General features: G+C 40.3%; 1 protein-coding gene across 1 annotated transcript in view; it reads right to left on the bottom strand.

The window, feature by feature from the left end:
- Nucleotides 1–22,112, bottom strand: part of DMD (dystrophin) — a 3,443,536-nt gene extending 3,421,424 nt beyond the window's left edge. The window contains 1 exon segment of the mRNA XM_040424996.1: nt 21,882–22,112. Within this exon segment, the coding sequence (XP_040280930.1) occupies nt 21,882–21,966 (85 nt within the window). The 5' untranslated portion in view covers nt 21,967–22,112.
- Between the last annotated feature and the right edge of the window lie 4,515 nt (nt 22,113–26,627).

The raw sequence follows: 26,627 nt of genomic DNA, 5'->3' as shown, positions 1-26,627 counted from the left end.
GTGCCACTCTTTGGCCTCCTTTTGATGCTGCTGCTGCCACCTCCACACTATGTCCCCTTGCCACTCTGTGGTCTCCTAATGATTCTGCTACCACCTACACACTGTCATTGTGCTACCCTGTGGCCTCCTCCTGATGCTGCCGATGCTTCCACCTCCACATTATGTCATTGTGCCACCCTCTGGCCTCTTCCTGATGCTGCTGCCGCCACCTCTACTCTCTGTCATTGTGCCACACTGTGGCCTCCTTCTAATGTTGCTGTTGCCACCTTCACACTATGTCACTTTTCCACCGTGTGGTCTTCTGATGCTGCTGCCACCACCACACTATGTCACCTTGCCACTATGTGGTCTCCTGATGCTGCTGCAACCACCACACTATGTTACCTTGGCACTCTGTGGTATCCTGATGCTGCTGCCACATCCACACTATGTCATCTTGCCACTCAGTGGTCTCCTGATGCTGCTACTGCCTCAACACTATGTCACCTTGCCACTCTGTGGCCTCCTTCTGATGCTGATGCTGCCGCCACCTCCACACTTCATCATTGTGCCACTCTGTGGCCTCCTGATGCTGCTGCCACCTCCACGCTGTCATTGTGCCACTCTATGGCCTCCTCCTGATGCTGCTGCCACCTCCAGACTGTGTCATTGGGCCACTCTGTGGTTTCTTCATGCTGCTTCCACCTCACCACTATGTCATAGGGCCACTCTGTGGACTTCTCATGCTGTTCCCACCCTCCCCACTTCATGACTGGGCCACTTTTTTTGCCTTTCGGCCTGCCTGACATAATCATTTATTTGACACTTTCATGATCTGTCAGAAGGAAGTAAAAATGCGAATCACAATGGATCCTGTTTGTCTAACAGCTGTAAGGCCTGCATGACATGGTCCCTATTTTGCATTAGAATTGGCTCATGATTTGGTAGCCAAAAGCAGGAGTATGTACAAAACACAGAAGACATGCAAATATTCCATTCACGTGTCATCTCTGTTTTGGATCCACTCCTGTTTTTTTGGGGCTTTAGCAATACTGATGGATTACTGACCAAGTGCTGACTGAGCGAAGACAGATGGTCCACAGACAGGATCAGTTTTTTGGGGGTTATTGTTCTGACGGATTAGAGGAAGGTCAAAATAATCAGTGACATCAACACAAACTTACCGCTGACACCCTCTCCACTCTGTCGGGGGGGGGGGGGCTCTCTACTTGTATAAGCGTTTAATAGAACAGGTTCTGTAGACATCTATGAGGAATCAGCTGCTGACAGTGAAAAGGGAGTGCCCTTCTTCTTAACGCTAACATTGACCTGTAATGCTGAGTTCACGCTTCAGTTATTTGGTCAGTTTTGGACACGTAACTGCCCAAATAACTGAAGTGTGCAGTGATTCTACAAGCGATGCCTGTCATCTGCATGTCATACTGACTCACAGTATTGTTTCACTGCCATAGCAGACTTCCTATACGTATTACTGCAAGACACACCACTATAAAGGCTCTCTTCTGCCAGGAAATAGCCGTTTTTTTATGCTATTTGCTGCAAATAAATTTGGATCTAATCCAATTTTTTCAAAATATTCAGGGAGATGGCCGAATCGAATTTTGAGAAATTCGCTCATCTCTAACTGTAACTTTGCTGTATTGTACTTCATGTTTTGTATTAACCAAATGAATTTAGAATTTAGTATGTAGATTGGAAATATAATAAAATGTCTTTGCATTAATGCAGAATAAAACATTAATGGATATTCTCTTTCCATTTTGTTAAGCTTTGTTGATTTGACTTTTTCAATTTCTACTATATTACACAGCACATTATCATTTCGATTTTTCATCTCGTTTGTTAATGAAGGATGGCTTTTAACCTCAGTGTCTTCAATTATCTCAAAACTAAAGTGAAGCATGTCAAACACTAAAAAGAGCACATCATATTACCATAAAAAAACATGGCCATATCTCTTAATGACATTGTATCAAGAGTAACTGAAACTTATTGTTATGTCTTTTGTTTTTTCCCTTTCAGAGAAGTGTGACCAGAAGTGTGACTTCCAGTGCATTGTCTCCTGCATTGCTGCAGCCATTCACTGGCCTAAGTGGCCACATGCCGCTTGGGGACACATCAGTGGTGAGGATAATAAATGGTTGCATGTAATAAAGGACGAGACATCAGCCTTACACTCTACTGGGAACCAGAAGGAACAGGGACAAGACCCTTGGCACTGCAACCGACATTAAATAGGTGACCAATTTAAGGGCACTCAATTAAAATAACTTTCGCTATTGAATAACCCCTTTAATTTTTAACCATTATCTTCTATAATACATTTAGAAATTAATTATCAGTTAAGTTGGATATTCATTACTGATTTCAGATGTGTCTTTTCAGAATTACTTGTTATTCACGGTTGGTCTGTGACAATGACATAAGTTAAAAAGTCAAATATCCAATTAAACTCTACCTTGATCTGGTCGAGGCATCTTTTAATGGGATACAGTTCTGTCATTTGGTATGACTGACTTTCCAAAGTATGTACCCCCAAAAAATAAAATATAAAATATCCAAAATGACACTTATGTCACAGACCGGACGATTAGAGCAGGCATCCTCAAACTGCGGCCCTTCAGCTGTTGTAAAACTACAACTCCTACAATGCTCTGCTGTAGGCTGATACCTGTTGGCTGTTCGGGCATGCCGGGAGTTGTAGTTTTGCAACAGCTGGAGGGCCGCAGTTTCTGTTGGTGTCCAGCGAGGCTCTGTCCTAGGACCCCTGCTCTTCTCTATCTACACTTTTGGCCTGGGACATCTCATAGACTCCCATGGCTTTCAGTATCACTATTATGCTTATGACACGCAAATCTACCTCTCTGGTCCAGACATCACCACCTTACTATCCAGAATCCCACAATGTCTATCTTCTATATCATCCTTCTTCTCCCCTTGCTTTCTAAAACTTAACATGGATAAAACAGAATTCATCATATTTCGTCCATCTTGCTCAACCTCCCCAACAGACCTATCTATCACAATCAAGGGCTGCACACTCTCCCCGGTCAACCAAGTCTGCTGCCTTGGAGTGACCTTGGATGCTACCCTCATCTTCCGACCGCACATCCAAGCCCTTTCCACCACCTGCCACCTCAAACTCAAAAACATCTCCCGCATCCGTGCTTTCCTTAACTTTGAATCTGCAAAAATGCTTGTACATGCCCTCATCATCTCTCGCCTAGACTACTGCAACATTATCCTCTGTGGCCTTCAATCTAGCACTATCGCACCTCTCCAATCTATCCTCAACTCAGCTGCCCGACTAATCCACCTCTCAACCTGTTACTCCTCTGTCTCTCCCCTCTGCCAATCCCTTCACTGGCTCCCCATTGCCCAGCGAATTCACTTCAAAATACTAACAAATACATACAAGGCCGTCCACAACCTGTCCCCTACCTACATCTCTGAGCTACTTTCCAGATACATCCCCACACGCACTCTCCGATCCTCACAAGAACACCTTCTCTCTTCTCCTCTTATCACCTCTTCCCACAACTCCAAGATTTCTCCTGTGCATCCCCCACACTCTGGAACTCGCTACCCCAACATATCAGACTCTTACCTACAGTGGAATCCTTCAAAAGAAACCTGAAAACCCACCTCTACAAACAAATCTACAACCAGTGACCCTGCTGCCTCTATACCGCCATGACCAACTTCACCTTCACCTACTGTGTCCTTCTCCTATACCATGTAGATTGTAAGCCCTCACGGGCAGGGCCCTCTCCCCTTCTGTACCAGTTTGTAACTCGTCTTGTTTATGCTTAGTTCAATTGTCTGTATTATGTATGTATACTCCTTTTCATATTTACAGCGCTATGGAATGAATGTTGGTTTAATAATAAATAATAATAATGTCACTTATGTCATAAATAGGTGCCGACAGGCAGAAAACGTTCTCCATCACCCTTTTACAGCTATCCAATATCTAGAATGGTCAGCTTTAAAGGACAGAAGTATCAGTAACCTCAAATCATATAATAACCATCTAGATCTAGCGAGAAATATACCTCACCATATAGAAATATTTCCCATCTTTATTAGCCTATTTTAGGCGTAGAAAATGCTCTAAATCTACGCCAGCAAGGAAGCTGTTGTAGATTTAGACTGGCGGTGGATGCGCCAAAAATATATAGAGGCTAAGGCCTTTACATAACTTTGATGGATCCACCGCCAGCACAGGGATTATTAAGACCGGTGTCATTAATAACCCCCATTATGTCTATAACAGCATCCTGACTAGGGCCCAGCCAATTAGTTAGCAATGTCAATAGAGCCATTGAGATATAGTGACCTCTGTTTTCTTGTATTACTATGATATTTTAAAGCAAACAACTATGTTTGCTGGAGGTTATTTCTTTCGATTAGGTGTAATGTAAGGTATTAGAGCCAATAAGGAAATTAAATGTTTTTCTCCATTACCGACGGTAGATCATTCTTTTCTTTATATACTGCGTGAATAGAAATGAAATATTGAAGGTTGACATGTTGAGATTCACATACAGTACAGACCAAAAGTTTGGACACACCTTCTCATTCAAAGAGTTTTCTTTATTTTCATGACTATGAAGGCATCAAAACTATGAATTAACACATGTGGAATTATATACATAACAAACAAGTGTGAAACAACTGAAAATATGTCATATTCTAGGTTCTTCAAAGTAGCCACCTTTTGTTTTAATTACTGCTTTGCACACTCTTGGCATTCTCTTGATGAGCTTCAAGAGGTAGTCCCCTGAAATGGTCTTCCAACAGTCTTGAAGGAGTTCCCAGAGATGCTTAGCACTTGTTGGCCCTTTTGCCTTCACTTTGCGGTCCAGCTCACCCCAAACCATCTCTTAAGGTCCAGTGACTGTGAAGGCCAGGTCATCTGGCGCAGCACCCCATCACTCTCCTTCATGGTCAAATATTCCTTACTTTCAAAGTTTTCCCAATTTTTCGGCTGACTGACTGACCTTCATTTCTTAAAGTAATGATGGCCACTCGTTTTTCTTTACTTAGCTGCTTTTTTCTTGCCATAATACAAATTCTAACAGTCTATTCAGTAGGACTATCAGTTGTGTATCCACCTGACTTCTCCTCAACGCCACTGATGGTCCCAACCCCATTTATAAGGCAAGAAATCCCACTTATTAAACCTGACAGGGCACAACTGTGAAGTGAAAACCATTTCAGGGGACTACCTCTTGAAGCTCATCAAGAGAATGCCAAGAGTGTGCAAAGCAGTAATCAAAGCAAAAGGTGGCTACTTTGAAGAACCTAGAATATGACATATTTTCAGTTGTTTCACACTTGTTTGTTATGAATATAATTCCACATGTGTTAATTCATTGTTTTGATGCCTTCAGTGTGAATCTACAATTTTTATAGTCATGAAAATAAAGAAAACTCTTTGAATGAGGTGTGTCCAAACTTTTGGTCTGTACTGTATGTGAAAAAAACGGGTTCCTGAAAGATTTTTCTAAATAGTCGCTAATATGTTATGGAACCATAGAGTATTTATATGTTCTTTCAATAAGCTAAAATAGTACTGAGTGACAAAACCATGTGTGTAACTTCATTTAGACCATGACAACTTCCAGTATAATAATAAATATTCTTGCTCATGTTAAAAGGGGAAATCCAGTTGAAATGATAATCTAGTATTGTATTTAAAAAACACATGTGAGATGATTACATTGGTGAAGTCTGTAATCTATTCCAGAATAGAGAACATCAGTCGCTTTGGCACTGGTTATATGACTTTTACTGAAAATGTAACAGAACATTCTAGGACACTGCCATACATTTGAGTCATGAGTCTCTGGCATATTTGACTCATTTGGACTGGATTTCTGCTTTAAAATAAACTGTCTCACTGGTCTGTTATCCTGGTTTTGTAATATGATGAATCATACTAAGTATTTTTAAAGTTTGGGCTTACAAGACCATTAATACCAAAGTAAGTCATTACACTGACAGGATGAGTTGACTTCTTAAACTGCCATCTCTCCGAGGACAATACAGCAATCCAAAAAGGTTTTTATTTTTAAGCCCACTTCAAAGATGTTTCCATGATAAATGTCAACATGTAGTGGCCTTGTTAACTTTTTGAACAAGGCCATCACCTTTTCTCTTCATTGGTCCTTTAGGACCAGGCTGGACAGCAGAGAATTTGTAAAGATTTATAATAGAAGCTTCGCTGAAAAGAAGCAGAGGGACTGTGGATTTATCTTATTCTATCCTTGTAACTGACAAATTGACATACATACATAATGACTGATATGTTAAAATAATGGCCTAAAATGTCATGCTTTTCAGAGCTTTGGAAGCATCTACTGTATATAGACTGTTATGTGAACATGTGGGCAACAATCTGCTCAACATCTGATGACCTTATTTCAACACACAAAATATTGCAAAGTTATAGTACATTTAAAGAGGTTGGGCCAGGTTTTGAACTATCCTCTACTATCATCTACAGTGGTTATTGGGGATAGGGGATAACTAACTGATCAGTGTGGTTTTGGACACTGGGATGTCCACTCATTCTGAGAATGTCAGGATCAGTGGGGGTCCCAGAGGTAGCCCCCCCATCAATCAGTTAGTTATCTCCTTTTCTGTGGATAGGTGATAAGTTCCCCCTTTACAGATTTTTCTACTCAAGGCTGCCACTTTTGATATTTACTTATTAGAGTAGAGTATAGAGGATAAATAGCAGCATACACATCAATAGTGATTGCTTGCAAAATAAATAAACTTTTCATTTAACTGGATAATATACAGTAGATTTTCATACATTTGGTATCCTAACATACTGGATAAAGGAAATAAACTATAAGATTTTAACTGCATACTCCATTTAGGTTCCACTTGAGCATTTTTGGTCCCAAGACAAGAAAATACCCCTCTGTTAGTCACAGATAATTGTCTTATGTATAATCACCTATAGTAATGTTAATTTTCTGAATCATTCTTTTTACAAAAACGTAATTCTGATATATCCTTGTTTTTCCCATAGACTGTAATTAAATACTATTGCAGCCAATGAGTGTTCCATTACATTCCTATAGAGCCCTGCCACAGGCCAGCTCAATAGAAATGATTGCTATGGTAGCCTTACTGTAGATTCTTCAGTGAGAAAGGGGTTACCACAGCAAACAAACAGATTCCTTAATCTCAACACAGCTCTCCCGGGGCAAAGCTTCTCAGGTTAGCGCTGATCACAGACATTAGCCCGGATTGCTGCTTTTTTTAAACCAGCACACGTGCTTTGGAATATGTATGGCTGAGGTTGGGAAAGTGTTAATATTGATGGTCTATCTGCAGGATAGGCCATCAATATCTGAATGATGGGGGTCTAGCTCCAGCTACCCCTGCTGATCAGCTGTTTGAAAAAGCTTCCTGGGCCAATGATGTCATGTTTTTTACTCACATGCACTAGATGCAGCTCAGTCCCATACAAGTGAAAGGGCCTGGGCTGCAACACCAGCAACGCTGCTATCCAATGGACAGTTTTGTGCTTCGTATGCCATGAAGCGGAGCGCTGTGGCCTCTTCAAACAGCAGATCAGTGGTGGTGACAGGAGTTAATCACCTATCCTGTGAATAAAAACACCCAGAAATCCCCTTTACCTTAATTACTTTTAATTTTGACAAATCCATTATAGCACCCTAAATTTCAAAGGGATTTTCTGGGATACACTGGCAGTCTGCTCCATGCGTGTCACCTTCATGAATGTTTTATTTATTTTTATTTTACCTTGTAGAGCTTATTTTGTATCACAGAAAAACAATAAAGTGTATATCGATACATTGCAGATCTGCTGCAGAAATTTCTGCACCAGAAAATCTGTTTGTTTTGGTGTCAAGTAAATAGATTTCTGCAAGCCTCATTCATGTGAATGGGGAAGTTCTGGGAATTTCTGCAACAAATCTGTGTGAAAAATTTTATAACACCGATTCACATTTGTTAGAACCTGTTTATAAGCTAAAATATGCAAAAAGTAAAGTAAATCTATTATTATAAAAAGGTCATCTTTTTCCCAAAATGATGGCTATGGTTTGAGTCAGTATATTAAATGTGAAATTATATTGCGACATAATGCACTGAGGGGTTTAAAGAGGTAAGCGCTGAGGCAGGTAATCCATCTTTCTGTATCTTTTGTGCTTTACAGTCTCCTATACTGATTAAATCTTATACTCCATTGAAATTATGTGCAACGATATTCATGAATTACTTTGACTAAGGTACTATAGTTGACCAGCAGTGAGTTTATTTTATGGCACTCTCATAGGTTCAGAAAGGGCCAGTAACTACCACCAGGCCGTTCATAAAGCACTGACGGCATGCACAGATTACTGCATTCATTCAACATAGACATGATAGAGGAGGAAGGAGACCAAGTACATAAAATATTATTTCCACATTAGTCTTTTATTCTAGAAATCTAATAGACCATACAGTTGGAGTGATATTTGCGATTATCTGTTGAGCTGCAGATATTTTGCAATCCTGTAGGCCAGCTACAAATTGAGGGTTCATATAAGGTTTCACTGTTTAGTCAATAGGATGTAATTGAAAAAAACGGTTGTCTGCTCTAAATCTGCTCATTGTATGTATGAAGGAGCAGGTGTAACTTATATTAAAGGAAGTATGGAGTTTGATTAAAAGCTCACATTTGCTGTCATGTGAAACCTTAAAGATGCTTTACAGAAAAGTAAAAGTTTAGTATCTTATATGTCCATTTTTAAGTCAAAGCATTGTTGCCTTAATACTGTAAATATATACTGTGAGAAGGCACAAGGTGCCATAATAGATGATAGATACGTGTCACCGAGGTGCCTGGCCTCAGTGAAATGAACCGGTAATGTTTTGTCAGTAACCCTAGGTTAGGGTCCATTCACACGTCCGTTTTTTCTTTCCTGATCTGTTCCGTTTTATGCGGAACAGATCTGGACCAGTTCTGTACCCATTCATTTTCAATGGGTCCTGGAAAAAATCGGACAGCACAATGTGTGCTGTCCGTTAACGTTGTTCCGTTCCGCATGTCCGAAAAAATATAAAACTTGTCCTATTCTTTTCCGCAAAAATCGGATCCTGGACCAATACAAAGTGAATGGATCTGCAAAAAACGGAAGACATTCGTATGTCATTACGTATGTCATCCGTTTTATGCGGATTCCGTTCCTGGAAATTAAATGGCACCTGAGGTAACACATAACTAGACTTTTATTCACATTTTTTTTTTCAATTTTTTTTCAAAGAAATCCAAACAACTTTATTTGCTTATTGAAATTTATACATGTTTCCGTTTTTTGCGGATCCGCAAAAAACGGATGACATACGGATGACATACGGAAACATTTTCAGGAACAACGGATCCGCAAAAAACAGACCCAAAATCGGGATATAGAAAAATACTGACGTGTGAATGTAGCCTTACTGACAGTTGCTAGAGGTAGTTTAGCTGCTAGCTGCAGCTGATCCGGGCCGGGTTTCATTGGAGTAGTCAAAGAACAGGGTGGGATGACTACTCCCACATATCCAGGCCAGGTGTTGGCTGGCCTATTTAAGCCAGGAATCCCAGGAGAGCTGGGTGTGTGGTTCCTAGTCTGGAAGTGTAACAGACTGGGAGTAAAGCTGTGTGGTGTGTTGCTGTGGATAAGCCTGCCGTTGCCTACTCTTTTCCCCCCTCTCCAGCGGGTGGTGGAACTCTGGAACTACAGAGGACTGTGAGTTGTACCATTTGATATGAACTGTGTTTCTTTGTGTTTACCCGCTGAAGTAAGCGAGCATTTGTGTTGAACAAAATAAAAGACTATTGTTTAAATGACACCTGAAGTCACTGTTTGAGCTGCTCCCCACAATACATATATATCAACTGTAAAAGTCATGGACATTATATCAATCGGTTTTCATTTATTTTCATTGCATCGACCATAGTGGCTGCCACCCAGCTTTACCAGAATCCTGCAATTCAGTGTTCTATCAACCTCTATTACACCAACACTAGTCTAATTTGCAATTCAGAACTTTGGTGCCAATCGACAATCACTTGGGGAGCAATAAAGGTGTTGTCTTCTTTGAAAAATCCCTTTTAATTACAAGGTTTCAAGGATATACATTTTTATGGACAACTTATTAGAAAAGAACAGGTAGCTATTCTTTTTAATCATGGATATAATTTACTATGAACTGTAAAAAATTACTCATAAAAAAATATGATTAGAAGTTAATGTAAGCTATTATCCAAAAGATATAAGGGGCTATTTTATAAGGGACATTAAATGGGAATTAACAATGCTTACTCCTGACCATTGCCTTGTGTAAAAATGCTGTTGATCACTTATCAAACATACAAACATTTATTTGCCCTGTGATCACATGTTTTATGCAACACTAAAAACTAGAAATGAATGGAGGGTGGCCAATCATCCAAGGTCTGCTCTCCTTCCCTTTGGGGGCCCCATTCTACAGATCGATGAGGGTTCCAGAGGTGGGAATCCCACCTATCAGACATTGGTAGCATTTCCTAATGTATAAGATAGACCAACCCCTTTAAGGGCCCTTTAACACTGCCTGATGTTTGGGCAGATTATCGCTTGTTTATCTGGTTATAGGATCATTCGTGAGGACACCAAATCATTGTTTGCCGGCAGCAGATTGTACCTTCTAAACAGCTCTCTGCTGCTGGTAAACAAGGATTCTTTATGGGGATAACTGATGGCTTTAGCGATCATTCCCCCCCATACTGTGGAGGAGATCGCTGCATGTAAATGGGTACCATCCTCTCTGACATTAGATTGTATACAGCCATGTAAAGGGGCCTTTAGAAATGACTGAATAGAATGTTTTAACACATTGATAAAGGAAAATAACGCAATTTCATATTTACAAGTAATTTTTTTATTTTAGGTGAAATCTCTCTTTAATAATCTGATTTTGTACTTAACAGCTGCTAAAAATGTGTTAATGCAATCAATCGTAATAAAAAAAAGATTGACTACACACTTGTCTACTTGTGAAGACTAACTACTGTAACATCTAATCAGTCAGCAGGCAATAACGTTGGTGGGAATGTGTTGGAATGCAGACTACCCCAAGAAATAACACATTCAGTTCATTAGATTACAGGTTCCATGTAAAAACAAGAGACAAATTACATAAACAGTACTGACAAAATATTTCCAGCAATCAAACATATAAATCATATTCTAGAAATCGCTTGCCAGTAAACAGCACAGATTGTTTTTTTTACAAGAAGTTCTGCAAATGTAAAGGTCACCCATCAAAAAGTGTGATAATCTTCTACAGCTCATTTACTGCACTTTGCTCCCACATAATAAAGGAGGAAGCTTTTCACTCTAAAGACCTGAATACTGTACAGTATTTCAGACTTGTCTTGTAGTTGTAAACATAACCGCCATAATCGTAGCCATATATAATATTTAAATCTCTTTTTGGACTGGGTTACTTAGGGACTATCAAAGAAAATGCTTCAGTTATACAGAACGTTTTCACAGAACATGTGCACTTAAAGAATAATCTGCTACACACATCTCTTTTTTGTGCAATTTTTTTTTTTAAGTGACAGCTGTCTTCTGCTGAAGGTACGGTAGGATAAACCTTCATGTTGGGACACATCTAAGCATGACAGTCAAGTGCTGTACTTGACTACATCCATCAGTCCTGTACTTGGCAATCTTGGTCAGACCCGCAGACAGTGAATGGAGTGATGGTCATGCATGTGTAATACAGATTCATTCAGACAGGGACCCATTAATCAGAACCCCAGCAATCATACAGTTATTTGCTTTCCTATGGATACATGATTAACTCTGTTTATGGGAAAAATACATTTACATAGTTAATATTTCGAATATATATTTCCATAAATCAGTACTGCTACCCTACATAAAAAAAAAACTTTGTAATATATCTTATTAAAGAAAAATGCTTATTTCTCCACTTATCAAACCTTACCACCAAACTCACCCCCCCCCCAGGCCCCCACATCCTACACTTGTCTATCACTCTCAATTCACTGGTAAAAGGGAAGTTAACACTACTAAAGGAAGAAGTTAGGGATGAGGGATCTTCTCTTCTCTATGTGTGCAGTGTGTAGGAGACATTATAGTGTGAAGCACTTCAGTCACCTGTAGCAATTACAAGTCCACACCAGGAGCTCTGCTTGACCCAGCACTAACAGTCTTTCAAACTTGCAGACTTGTGTGTTCTTTTTACCTCATTGTGCCAATATTGTATGTGAGTGAGCAATTGAAGTCCTACTCACAGGTTGCTGGTACAAAACCCTTCTTTTATTTCTTTACTTCATTCCAATATAAAATGGTACATCATGAGGGACGCTGAGACAGACATTGTTCACATATCCTCCCCTCCACGTGACGTTTCGGGAGAACACGTCCCCTTACTCATGCGTGCAGGTAGAGGGGGAGGTGGGGTATTTATAGCACCAACAGCTGATACATATATACAAACCATATCCTTTATACAAAATACATAGTCACAAATAACCCTCAAACATGAAAGTGATCAATCATATAAATGCACTAAAGCCACAAATTTCATTTAACCCTTTAGGTATTAGAGACCGCAGTTTCATTATCCAAAAGGTCTCCCTTTGTAACAATCTCCTACTGTTATCCTCCTCATTGTCTCCACTTTTTACTACCTCCAGAACCTACCACCTGAGATCTGACACCTGATGGGCCCGATCATAGAAATGTCGGGCAACCGTAGTTTAACCTTGTGTTTTCACCTCCATTGTATCCATCTTACTCTCCCTCCTGAGTTCCTTCCTAAAGCTGAACTTATGCTCATTGATTCTGATCCTTATAGCCCAAGACGTTTGCCCAACATATATCTTACCACATGGGCATTTCAAGCAGTATATGACGTTATGTATCTCACACGTTGCAAAATCTTTAATTTGTATCCTGTCTCCCTGTGTGGGGTGCACTACAGTTTCACCTTTAATTGTAGCACTACAATTCCCACAGCTCAGGCAGGGGAAAGTACCCCTCCTCTGGGTTGCAAGGAAACTCTGTCTTTCTATTTTTTTAGGGCGTATGTCACTTCTAATCAGCATGTTATTCAGAGAGGCACCTTTTTTATAGGCAAAAAGGGGGTTATCAACAAACATTCTTCCAAATTTTTGATCATGTCCAAGTACCTCCCAATATTTCAGAATGACCTTTTTTGTTAGTTTAGAATGTCGATCATATTTGGAAACATACACAAATTGTTTCTTTTTGCTTATCCCTCTTTTTAACATGTCTGTTGTCCTGTCTTGCTTTTTTTTTTACCAACCTCCATTCCAATTTCAGTCACCTCTTTCTTATTATAACCCCTGATGTTATAGGGTTATTTATGGCTATGTATTTTGTATAAAGGATATGGTTTGTATTTATGTATCAGCTGCTGGTGCTATAAACACCCCATCTCCCCCTCTACCTGCACTCATGAGTAAGGGGGCGTGATCTCCCGAAACGTCATGTGGAGGGGAGGAGGTGTGAACGATGTCTGTCTCAGCGTCCCTCATGATGTACCATTTTATATTGAAATGAATTAAAGAAATAAAAGAAACAATAGGAGACATTATAGACATTATGGCTAATCTCTGCCCTTTCAGGTATGACTGAGAACTGTAAATGGAACCTGCAAAGGAGAAAACTGCTTAAAAATGCAGGATGAGTCATATAATGACCAGACATATTATTGTTCTTCATGCACGCACACATGACAAATATGCTGTAACGCACTTACTTATAGGATACCACCTTTCCACTAAATCTGTTTGTAAAACGGCATATAGAAACAGTAGAGACACAATGCTGGATTTCACTGATTCGTGCCATACTGTATATATCACGATTTTAGCTCATGTTTTCTGTACTGTAATCTCCCCTTCAATGAAGGGACATCTTTCTGTAAGGTCAGTAGTGAATCAGCCTGTAAGATAAGCGACCACAATGTTTTCTATTGACACAATCAGTTTTCTGATCTTAGCGCTTGTTTAGTTCAGTGTGTGCGCTCTGGGTCGCACAGCCCATACTTATCAACATTGCCTCACAGTCATTTATCCTCTCAATGTTTTATAGCTACATAGAAGGTAGAAATTTTGACTAATAACTTATAAAAGCCATCTGTTAAATACCACTAAAATAACATTTATTTTTCTGAATATTAATATCAAAATTCACATTTAACACCATAAAATATAAAGAGAATAATATTGGCCTGGTCAAAATAAGAATATCTTGGCACCTGTGACATAGTATTACATTTATTGCATAGATCCTAAAAAAAATAATGTTTGCCATTTACTTAACTTACTCATTTACTATTTATGACAATAGCTTGCATAGTATGGCACCACTTGCCCATCCAATGAGCTCCCCTATGGCACCACTTGCCCATCCAATGAGCTCTTGCTCAGTCACTCTCCCTATAGCCAGGTTACTGTATAGTTATCTTCTGCGCACTGCAGATCAGCCAATTAAAATAGCTTTCTACTTTTTTGAGAAGGAGAAAAGTGACTGCAGTAACATGGCAAAGACTATTTTGAAAAAGGGACTAATTCTGTAAGAAATTAGTATCACTTTTTTATTGTAGGTGTATTCCAGGACCAGGATCAATTAACTTTTTATTATTCAACCCCCCTTCCTACTAGTTAACCCTCACCCATGCCTCTCTTTTCTCTGAAAAGCCCTCTTCTATTACTATGAGTAGGTCTAGTGATGTAAACTGGCTTGTTTGATTCCAGTCCTACTTCCGTCACTTCCACATTTAAAGTGGGTCCTGGTCTCTTTGGCTCTGCGCGACCAATGAAATGACGGCATTCCCTCTCATATCTACAGTGCACATGAGTGGATCCAGCAGACAGGTATTGATAGACAATTGTGCATTGGACACATCATGGAGTATTTGCTAGACTCCTAGACGGTCCTGCTCCGGGATGAAAATAAATGGTGCATGGAAAACTGTGAAGTGAGTTAAATTGAGTTCAAAGAATAATCAGTGTGCTGCAATTATGGAGTGAGGCTGAATAATGATGATTTTTTATATATTTTTTTGAAAACAGAATACTCCTTTAAAATCCTTTTACCATCAAGTCCAGAAGTAAAGGCCAGCATAGGTCACAAATACCAGTTGCTAGAGGTTGGATTGTTGTATTATTTTATGTCCGTGCACAGTCACAGAATTGACTCTGTAGCTTTAAATGAATTTGCAAGTATCTTAACGTGATAGCAAAATTTCCTTTCTCTGAACCAATTATCCATTATTTTAAAGTTTCTTCCAATCCTTCCAATGCATAAATGCACTGATGGGTTTCAGTCAAGGGATGACACCTTCATATCAGTCACTAGACTTTAACGGTGTTATACTCCAAGTCATTTACAAAAGATGCTGAGATAACTTAAGATAAATTCCTTTTTCAAGGTTATCAAACTTTTGTATGGATAGGCTAATTTCCTCAAACATACAGTAAGTTTATTAAGGTTGCATCCTGGTAATCAGACCTATGGTTAAGTGATATCGCTGTATTTTATGCCTCCCATATATCAGCCATATAGTTTTGCAATTTTACCTTCATGAACTTCTGTGAAATCTAAACAAGTCCTATTATCTATAAAGGTAGTAACTAGGTTGATATTAGGCATTGTCTATTGCATGTGTCATTATAATACATTTCATAGCTTTGCTTGACATATTTAGGTATAAAATCATGCTTTTCTGCACTATATTGTAGGTACCTGTGTACCTCAATTGTGGATTCATTTATCATAATGCAAAATATGGAAAATATATGGTAAATATTGATAAATGTTTTTAAATAGCCCAAGACACAATTAGCACAACTTGCACAACAAGCATGTCATACTACACATTTACACCATTTGATGGTGGTCAAACACTAGTAGCACAAGCAGTAGCACAAGCCTATAATACACTAATTCATGGCGCCTAGGCCATGTGCACGATGTTTATGACATAACTGGCCTAGGCTAAGCAGCGAGAAGGCCACTGCACTTACATCGGTCAGAGGACTATCTAGAAGATAGGAGATCAGTTGCAAAGAGTTGTATAACCCCTTTAAAGAAGAAAAAATATATAATTTAAACAGCATTTTTCCACATTTGCATGCATTTTTGTGGCTTGTGTCCATATTTTTTTTGAGGAGACTAAAACCTTGAGGTCAGATTTTGGACTAAAGTCTTTAGTGAGATAGAAAAGTGTCTACTACACAGGTTTTTGGTTTGTGGCATTTTATCAAAATATAGCATGCTATGACTAAAGTGTTTTCTTATTAGTTTCCCCATTGACTTACCTTGTGTGTCAAAACGGATCCGTTTGGCTCGGTTTCGTCAGACGGACCCCAAAATGCTGCAAACTGAGGCAAACGGATGCATTCTGAGCAAATCCTTTTCCATTCAGAATGCATTAGAATGCAAACTGATCTGTTTTGGACCGCTTGTGAGAGACCTGAACGGATCTCACAAACGGAAAGCCAAAACTCCAGTGTGAAAGTAGCCTAGATGCCTGGTCATGCAGGTGGTGCTCAGGTTTAGAACATTTATGCCTCGCTTCAGGCTCTGATTGCACAGCGTGCAAACCACTCGCATTTTGTCGTCAGCACATTGTCTGAAGTACTGCCACACCAGGGAACTCCTTGGAGCTGGCTTTGGTGTGCTTGGTCCCTGGGTGCGGTGGGCAGTAGCAGGAGTACTGGCTAGGAAACAGCCGCTCCACTTTTGCACACTGCTCCCTCTTTTGCTGTGTGGCTGGTGCTGTGTGACCACCGCCTCTTCCTCTGAACTGCACACGTCACTCACATGACCTTGATTCCATGTGGGGTCTAGGACCTCATCATTCTCCACATCATCTTTCACCCAATATTTACCCCTGCCCTCCTTGCCGGTCTGCACACTGCAGAAAGCCCCAGCAGTTGGCACCTGTGTTTCGTCATCATCAGAGATATGCTGCGGTGGTCCTCCCATGTCACAATCCTGAAACAAGTGGTTGGGCATCAGTGCACTCAATCTCTTTCACATCTGGAGCAGGGCTATGTGGACGGCCCTTGGAAACCCGGCCAGCAGACTCATCAAAAAGCATAAGAGACTGCTGCATGACTTGGGGCTCAGACTGCTTGCCTGATTTGCAAGGGGATTAGGTGAAAGACAGATGCCCATGGGCTGCAGGTGCCAATTCTGCGCTTTCAGCAGGGTACCGGGTGGGAGACAATGTGAAGGAACTGGAGGCACTGTCAACAACCCAATCTACTACCACCTCTACTTGTTCTGGCCTCACCATTCGTACACCGGTATTCGGGCCTACAAAATAATGCTGAACGTTCTGTCGCCTACATGCACCTGAGGAAGGTGTTTCATTTGGGCGTGTAGCTGGCACAGATCGACCACGTCCTCTCCCTGCAACAGGAGCCCCATCAACCCCAGCAGCATCACGACCAGGGCCACGTCCCTTATTTGATGCTCTCCTCATTCTTTGAGGTCACCCACTGAACTGACAGACAGATTAACTATATTATTTTCCCTGGCACGTATGCAGTGCAGGTGTACTTCACGTAATAAATGGGTATATGATGTGCACCTAACTAACAGACGGATTAACTATATTATTTTCCGTGTCACATATGCAGTGCAGGTGTACTTCACGCAATAAATGGGTATATGACGTGCACCTAACTAACAGACGGATTAACTATATCAATTTCCCTGTCACGTATGCAGTGCAGGTGTACTTCACGCAATTAATGGGTATATGACGTGCACCTAACTAACAGACGGATTAACTATATCAATTTACCTGTCACATATCCAGTGCAGGTGTACTTCATGCAATAAATGGGTATATGATGTGCACCTAACTAACAGACTAATTAACTATATCAATTTCCCTGTCACGTATGCAGTGCAGATGTACTTCACACAATAAATGGGTATATGACGTGCACCTAACTAACAGACAGATTAAATATATCAATTTCCCTGTCACGTATGCAGTGCAGGTGTACTTCACGCAATAAATGGGTACATGACGTGCACCTAACTAACAGACAGATTAACTGTATCAATTTCCCTGTCGCATATGCAGTGCAGGTGTACTTCACGCAAAAAATAGGTATATGACGTGCACCTAACAGATGGATTAACTATTATATTAGTGTGTCAGGGGTACAAAGTACAGTTGTGGCCAAAAGTTTTGAGAATTACATAAATATTGGAAATTGGAAAAGTTGCTGCTTAAGTTTTTATAATAGCAATTTGCATATACTCCAGAATGTTATGAAGAGTGATCAGATGAATGTCATAGTCCTTCTTTGCCATGAAAATTAACTTAATCCCAAAAAAACCTTTCCACTGCATTTCATTGCTGTCATTAAAGGACCTGCTGAGATCATTTCAGTAATCGTCTTGTTAACTCAGGTGAGAATGTTGACGAGCACAAGGCTGGAGATTATGTCAGGCTGATTGGGTTAAAATGGCAGACTTGACATGTTAAAAGGAGGGTGATGCTTGAAATCATTGTTCTTCCATTGTTAACCATGGTGACCTGCAAAGAAACACTTGCAGCCATCATTGCGTTGCATAAAAATGGCTTCACAGGCAAGGATATTGTGGCTACTAAGATTGCACCTCAATCAACAATTTATAGGATCATCAAGAACTTCAAGGAAAGAGGTTCAATTCTTGTTAAGAAGGCTTCAGGGCATCCAAGAAAGTCCAGCAAGCGCCAGGATCGTCTCCTAAAGAGGATTCAGCTGCGGGATCGGAGTGCCACCAGTGCAGAGCTTGCTCAGGAATTGCAGCAGGCAGGTGTGAGCACATCTGCACGCACAGTGAGGCGAAGACTTTTGGAAGATGGCCTGGTGTCAAGAAGGGCAGCAAAGAAGCCACTTCTCTCCAAAAAAAACATCAGGGACAGATTGATCTTCTTCAGAAAGTATGGTGAAAGGACTGCTGAGGACTGAGGCAAAGTCATATTCTCCGATGAAGCCTCTTTCCGATTGTTTGGGGCATCTGGAAAAAAGCTTGTCCGGAGAGGAAAAGGTGAGCGCTACCATCAGTCCTGTGTCATGCCAACAGTAAAGCATCCTGAGACCATTCATGTGTGGGATTGCTTCTCATCCAAGGGAGTGGGCTCACTCCCAATTTTGCCGAAAAACACAGCCATGAATAAAGAATGGTACCAAAACACCCTCCAACAGCAACTTCTTCCAACAATTCAACAACAGCTTGGTGAAAAACAATGCATTTTCCAGCACGATGGAGCACCGTGCCATAAGGCAAAAGTGATAACTAAGTGGCTCGGGGACCAAAACATTGACATTTTGGGTCCATGGCCTGGAAACTCCCCAGATCTTAATCCCATTGAGAACTTGTGGTCAATCCTCAAGAGGCAGGTGGACAAACAAAAACCCACTAATTCTGACAAACTCCAAGAAGTGATTATGAAAGAATGGGTTGCTATCAGTCAGGAATTGGCCCAGAAGTTGATTGAGAGCATGCCCAGTCGAATTGCAGAGGTCCTGAAAAAGAAGGGCCAACACTGCAAATACTGACTCTTTGCATAAATGTCATGTAATTGTCGATAAAAGCCTTTGAAACGTATGAAGTGCGTGTAATTATATTTCACTACATCACAGAAACAACTGAAACAAAGATCTAAAAGCAGTTTAGCAGCAAACTTTGTGAAAACTAATATTTTTGTCATTCTCAAAACTTTTGGCCACGACGGTACAATGTTGCATTGCACCCACAAAAAAATCGCTGTAGGTCACCCACAGAATTAACAGCCAAATTTATGATTAGCTTTCTGTTTCAGGGGTGCAAAGATGGTGTAGTGCACCCACAAATCGCACTAACACTGTCCCTCACTTTAGTTGCCTGCTTTCGGTCCCTTCACTACTGAGAGCTGATGGGCGGTGCTACACGTGATCCAGCTTATATAGAGGCTGGGTCTCATGATGCACCTGCCAATCACAGCCATGCCATTAGTAGGCATGGCAGTGATGGCTTCTAAGGGCACACAGTTAAAAGCTTGTTGATTGGCTGCCCTGCAGCCTGTCATCAAGCTTTATTAAATTCCCAAACACCGAACTCGAACCTGAACTTTTCCGGCAAAGTTCGGGTTTGGGTCCGGGTACCAAAAATCTTAGTTTGGTACGGACCCGAACTTTACAGTTCGGGTTCGTTCAACACTAATCACAGACACAGAGGTTTGAAAGAGATCTTAGGTATACATCATGGACCAAAGTAGTGCATGCCCCTGTTGTTTTTCCACTGACCCATGATAAAGTCAATGGTTCCATGTGCTGTCCATGGAGAACACAGACAACACACATCAATGATTCACTGACATATGAAAGAGGCCTTATAGCACAGATGTACTCATTACATTTTAGCATGTGCTGAATATTAGGGGAAATTTACTAAGACTTGTGTTTCATACTCTGGTATTTTGTTTTAGAAAAGTGGTAAACACAGTGTAAAAGTTACGAATAAAGGTCTGAAAACTGTAAACACATTAATAATTTTCTTACACTTTTATCATTTGTAAAAAAAACAAACAAACACATTATGTTCCAGTATTTGTACAATGTGCCCAGAAGAAAAGATAAAAAATAAATAAAATAAAATTCATGTAGTAATAGAGTCTACAATATAACTGGTTTCACTTCTTTTAACTACAGTATGTGTGAAAGCCATACTCAGATCAACACCTGCCCACAACACATGCCAAGAGACGTTCAAAGCTTTTTCACACTGGCGTGTGCGGCCCGTTGCCGTATTGCGGACCGCATTTGTGGATCCGCAATACAGGGGTGCCGTTCCGTGGGCATTCCGCATCACGGATGCGGGACCATTCACTTAAATGGGTCAGCGAATCCGGAGATGTGGAATGGTGCGGAACGGAACCACGAAACGGAACCCTACGGAAGCACTACGGAGTGCTTCTGTGGGGTTTCGTCCCGTACTTCCGTTCCGCAAAAAGATAGAACATGTCCCATTTTGTGGGCCGCATTACAGCAACGGGCCGCACACGCCAGTGTGAAAGAGGCCTTACTGTGTTTTTCAGGACACTTTAGGTCACCTGATTTAAATAGTACTCTACTGACACACACCAAGAATATACTGTACTGCTATACAGTATATGCCTTAACCTCTTACTACAGTTGCTGTATTATCATGCTCATCTAATAACCAAAATGAACCATATAGTACCCTATCTCATATTGTGCAGCCTTATATAGAATGCCTAGTGAACTTGTAAATAAACTAAATATTGAATGGGCTATAAATGAGTTGCTGACCTGCTGAGAAGGGAGGCAGCTGAAACAATATCTTACATGGAAGCCTAGCAGACACTTCCATTTACAGCTCTACAAACCAAATGGCAGACGTATCTGTCAGAAAATCTATCGCTAGACAAAAGTGTGGACCATCACTTTTAGATCTCTGCATGAGATGCACACCAAAGGTAAAAAAAAAAGAATAAGTCACTATTATTGATCTCATTCTTTAACACCCCCTCATTTAGACGTACATTTTGTAATAAAGCATTAACCGTATCAAAAGGATCAGAGTGAAAGAGTAAAATACCAAGCAAATAGGAGGAAGTTCAACAGTTCTGAGCAAGACTGGGTTAAAATCAACTGAAATGAAATGATCACAGAAACTGCAGCAATAGACTGTCTTGCAATGTTGAATGTAACAAAAGCTACAAAGTGATCGTAAATAATGTATCTGGCCTTGTAGAAGGTTTGCAGGCTTGTATCCATTGATAATTAATAACAATAAGACACTTACCAGATCGATTTCTGATCATGTCAGTGAACTCATCAAGCATGGCTTCCTCCCTGTTCTCCTCCCCTTGATAAGCACTTTCAGCCATATCTCACTTGGGCTTTAGAGTTGTAAATCAAGAAGTCTTCAATGTTTTCTCTCTTCCAGTCCAATACCTTTGTTCAATGTTCAGTAAATGTTTCAGGAAGCTCTCGAGATCAGGATGTAGGCAATACCCACTGGGTCAGACTGGCAAAGCTGCAGAAAGAGTTTGCATGGAGACGGCAAGAGTAAACTGTCAACCCCACAGATCAGGGAAAACAGGTGCTGATCTGTTACTCCTTAAAATAGAAGCACCCAGTTTAAAACAAGTAGAATGTGAATGTGAAGTAGGGAATATTAAACCTGACACTCTATAAATCAGCATCAAGTTGTAGATTCCAGAAACTATTTCCGCACTCCTTCCAATCAATACAAAGACCAATAAAGTGCCAAATTGCCGAAATAAACTCAGAGGGCATTCATAATTTAGTTATACCTCACTTAGTTGCTTGCATTCAAGATATGATGGGTCTCTGTTCAATATATATTGTATCATAAAGGCTAGAGAGGATGCCAAACATTACTAGCAACCACCATTAATCCTGCTGCATTTGAGAAAATGGGCAAACAGGTACATGTGTAGTCATCGAAATGAATGACTAATTTGCATTATGGAAGATTTTTTTTAATTAATTATATACAATATCTATTGAAATCAGCAGAAATACAGCATAAAGGATGTATATAGCATTATAATATAAGTAATATTTATACCTAGAATTTTGCATAAATATTTCTATATAGTAAGTAAGTCTACAGTTATTTGCTTTACTGTATATAATCTTTTTTTTTTTTGCAAGGTCCCCTGACAAAAAGCTAGGCTGTCCAGTTGTTAGGACCCGTAGAGTTCAACCTTAAAGGGTTTCTACCACCAGAAATACTGTTATGTAGCTGACTGACATTAGCGATGCGCTGTCAGCACTACATAACAGTATGTTTTTTACATTTCTCCCTGCAGCCGTTTTAATAAAATAAGCACTTTTATAATATGCTAATGAGGCTCCGTCTACTCACCCTTTATCCCGCCCAGGTCCTCTGTTCTGCAGCGGTTCGGTTCGCAGCATCGCTGCCGAAATCCAGCGCCTGCGCTGTTCACTTCTGTATTCGGCGCAGGCGCAGTGAGTAAATGAAGCGCTCCTGGTGCCGGATTCCTCACTGCGCCTGCGCCGACTACGTCACAGTGAGGAAGCCGGCATCAGGAGAGCGGCCTTCACTCACTGTGCCTGCGCCGAACACAGAAGTGAACGGCGGAGGCGCGGGATTTCGTCAACGATGCTGCGAACCGTCACATCAATCAAGAGGAGCGGGGCGGGCAGAACAGCGGACCTGGGCGGGATAAAGGGTGAGTAGACGGAGCTTCTAGGTGCTGATTTTGCGCCCACATAGCACCTAGAGGCTCATTAGCATATTATAAAAGTGCTTATTTTATCAGAACGGCTGCAGGGAGAAATGTGAAAAACATACTGTTATGTAGTGCTGACATTAGCGATGTGTTAATGTCAGTCAGCTACATAACTTTATTTCTGATTGTAGAAACCCTTTAATCTGTAGGGAAACCTAGTAGAAAGTAAGTAGCCACAAAGAAAATCAAGCATTACATGGTGCCTATTGAGATAAATAGTAATACACATACTGTACTTGCTAGATCCTCCAGAGTAAAAGGGAGATAAATCTTTTTCTGGACCAGGAACTCCCTTGAAATTCAGGGATGAAGTAGTCTAGATGTCAAATATAAGTTATAGCATTGGTTAGATGTACAAAAAGATTTTAGTAGCTACATGAGTTTATACTCATTCAGGGACATCATCTCTATTTCCCACAAGCACAAATATTGAACAGAATAAGAACTGGGGCTGTTGCAATGTTGGAAACACATCTTGTTACATAAAAGGCATTTTATTCCATAACCACCCCAAAGGAAGCATTTTTCTTGAGCATTTAATATTAACGGTTTGTGGTTACTTAAAAAAGACATCTTAGCAAATGTTAGGAGAAAACCTATTTGGGGGAATTTATTATGGGGGAAATATTTGAAGTCAGTGGTGTACTGCCAATATAGGCAGACCACACAGCTGCTATGGGGCCCGTGGCACAGGGGGGCCCGGAGCACAAGGAAGGCCCCACCCACTTTTCTTCTGTTCCGGGCCCCTGAGAGGGGAATTTCCTTGCTTGGGAGTCCCTGCTCTGACTCCATATATGGAGTCAGTGTTATGAACATGAAAGGGGTGTTCCCAAGCATGGTCACTATCAGTGATGAGCGACAGGGGCAATATTCGAATTCACGATACTTCGCGAATATTTGGGCGAATATTCAATATATATTCGCGAACTCCAGTATTATTTTCTTGATTACGAAAATCGGCAATCGGAAAATTTGCGATCAACACTACTCCTATAGGCAACTTTCCTATTGGTTGCTAGGGATGTTGCTAAGTGATAAATTCGTAAATTATATACAAATATATAGCACTATATTCTAAATATTAGAAAATTCTCGAAGTGGCGATATTCGCGCTCAACACTAGTCACTATGCTTGGGGGACACCCTGTTTATACAAGTCTAATTTAGACTCTATTTTTTAAATGTTTTTGTGAGGATTCAAACTTACAACCATCTACATTAAAGACAAAAACATTAACCTCTGGGCTATAGAGCTCAGTGCTAAGTCATTACTTAAAAACCTCATAGAAGTTTCTTTTGTATGACCCAACAGAAACGTCTGAGGATTTTAATATAAGAAACCTCTATGAGGTTTTTCAGTAATGACTCCGCATTAAGCTCTATAGCCAAGTGGTAAAGGTTCTTGTCTTTAATGTAGATGGTTGTGAGTTCAAATCACCACATAACATTTAAAAAATTCTAAATAAATAAAAATAAATACACAGGACTCACTTCATAAATATTCTGACCCTCATAACTTTTTTTTTATAGTTGATCACTATTTATTCAATTTTCTTGGGAGATAAGGTGATGAAAAAAACACGAATAGGCCTTTTAAAAATTTTTTTATTTCTGTTAAGCCATTCAGCATATGGGCTACCTTTTTTTAAAATATTTTAATAGTATGGGCGTTTTCGCATGTGGTGATGCCCATAATGCCCAATTTTTTAATTTCTTTTTATTTTGGGGAATTGGGGTGATTTTAATTTAATTTTTTTTTTTAATGTTTTCAAAACTTTTTTTTACATTTTTTTTCTTTACTTTTTGTTGGGTCTCCCAAGTGGACCACAACTTACAATCATCAGATATAAATTGCTCCATTAGTCTGTACAGAAATCACTATCACAGTTCAGTGCTGCCACCTAGTGGCCTAAACTGGGATATACTAACAATGAGCCTGGAAGCCTAATACAGGCTGTAGCTTATTTAGAGAACATGATGCTTTTCCCGATCTCCGCTGGGGGAAAGCGCGCCTGAAGAGGAATCCCACACTTCTGGTTTTTAACACTCTCAGATGCCGTGAGTGATGGGAACTCATTACCATGAGGGGAGGGGGCATGTGGCATTTTCTGAGGCCATAAAGGTGAAGAACTGTTGCATTTTGGGGGGCATAATAGGGGTTGGATAACCCTTTTAACTATTAAGATACAGGAGGTTTTTTTCATTTTTTCATTTTCGCATTTTCATTTTTGCATTTTAATTTTTGTTCCCTATCTTCCTTGAGCCATAACTTTTTTATTTTTCCGTTCACATATCCATATGAGGGCTTATTTTTTGCGGTACAAGTTGTACTTTAATATGGCATACAGTGTACTGAGAAGCAGGCAAAAAATTCCAAATGGGGTGGAATTGAAAAAAATATATAATATTCCACCACCGTTTTACAGGTTTTGTTCCTACGGTGTTCCTTTTGCGGCAAAATGACCTGTGCCCTTCATTCTCTGGGTCAGTAGGAATATAAAGGCAGGGGAGGAGCCAGAACAGGTGGTGGGATGGGCCAGGGCAGGTAGTGGGTGAAGTTCGGGGGGCCCAATTCAGATTCTTGCTATGGGGTCCAATGATTCTATGTATGCCCCTGGCTTGAGTCTATCAAATAGTGCACTTTGTTAAATATGACATATCTTAAAACCTGACACTTTTGTCGAGAAATGCTACTCCAGGTTTTTATGCCATCCCCTACTATAATGGGTTTGAAACTTTTTTTGCAACTGTCTAAAAAGGTTCAATGATGAATATTACGGATGAGCGAAGTGAGCTTCAGATCCTAGATCCAAAGTCGCTTAGCTCATAACTTCGATTTAATACTGCATGGAGATCCAGCTCCATACAGTGGTAGGCTCTATTCACACATCCGCAATTCCATTCCGCATTTTGTGGAACCAAATTGCGGACCCATACATTTCTATGGGGCCGCACGCGATCTATGGGTCCGCAATTTCGGTCCTGAAAAAAATAGAACATGTCCTATTCTTGTCTGCAATAGCGGACAAGAATAGGCATATTCTCTTAGTGCCGGCAATGTGCTGTCCGCAAAATGCGGAACGCACATTGCTGCTGTCCTTGTTTTGTGGATCCGCAAAGCACACACGGATGTGTGAATAGACCCGTAAAATGTACGGCCCCCAGCTAGGTGGTCAATTATTCCCAAAGTCTGAGACTGGTGAATAGCTTCGGTATTTGATTTTTAAACTGAAAAACTATTTAAAAAATTGGATCTGAACTCGACT

This window comes from Bufo bufo, chromosome 3 (assembly GCF_905171765.1).
Source record: "Bufo bufo chromosome 3, aBufBuf1.1, whole genome shotgun sequence".
Taxonomy (NCBI): Eukaryota; Metazoa; Chordata; class Amphibia; order Anura; family Bufonidae; genus Bufo; species Bufo bufo.
This window is presented reverse-complemented; position numbering and strand designations above follow the sequence as displayed.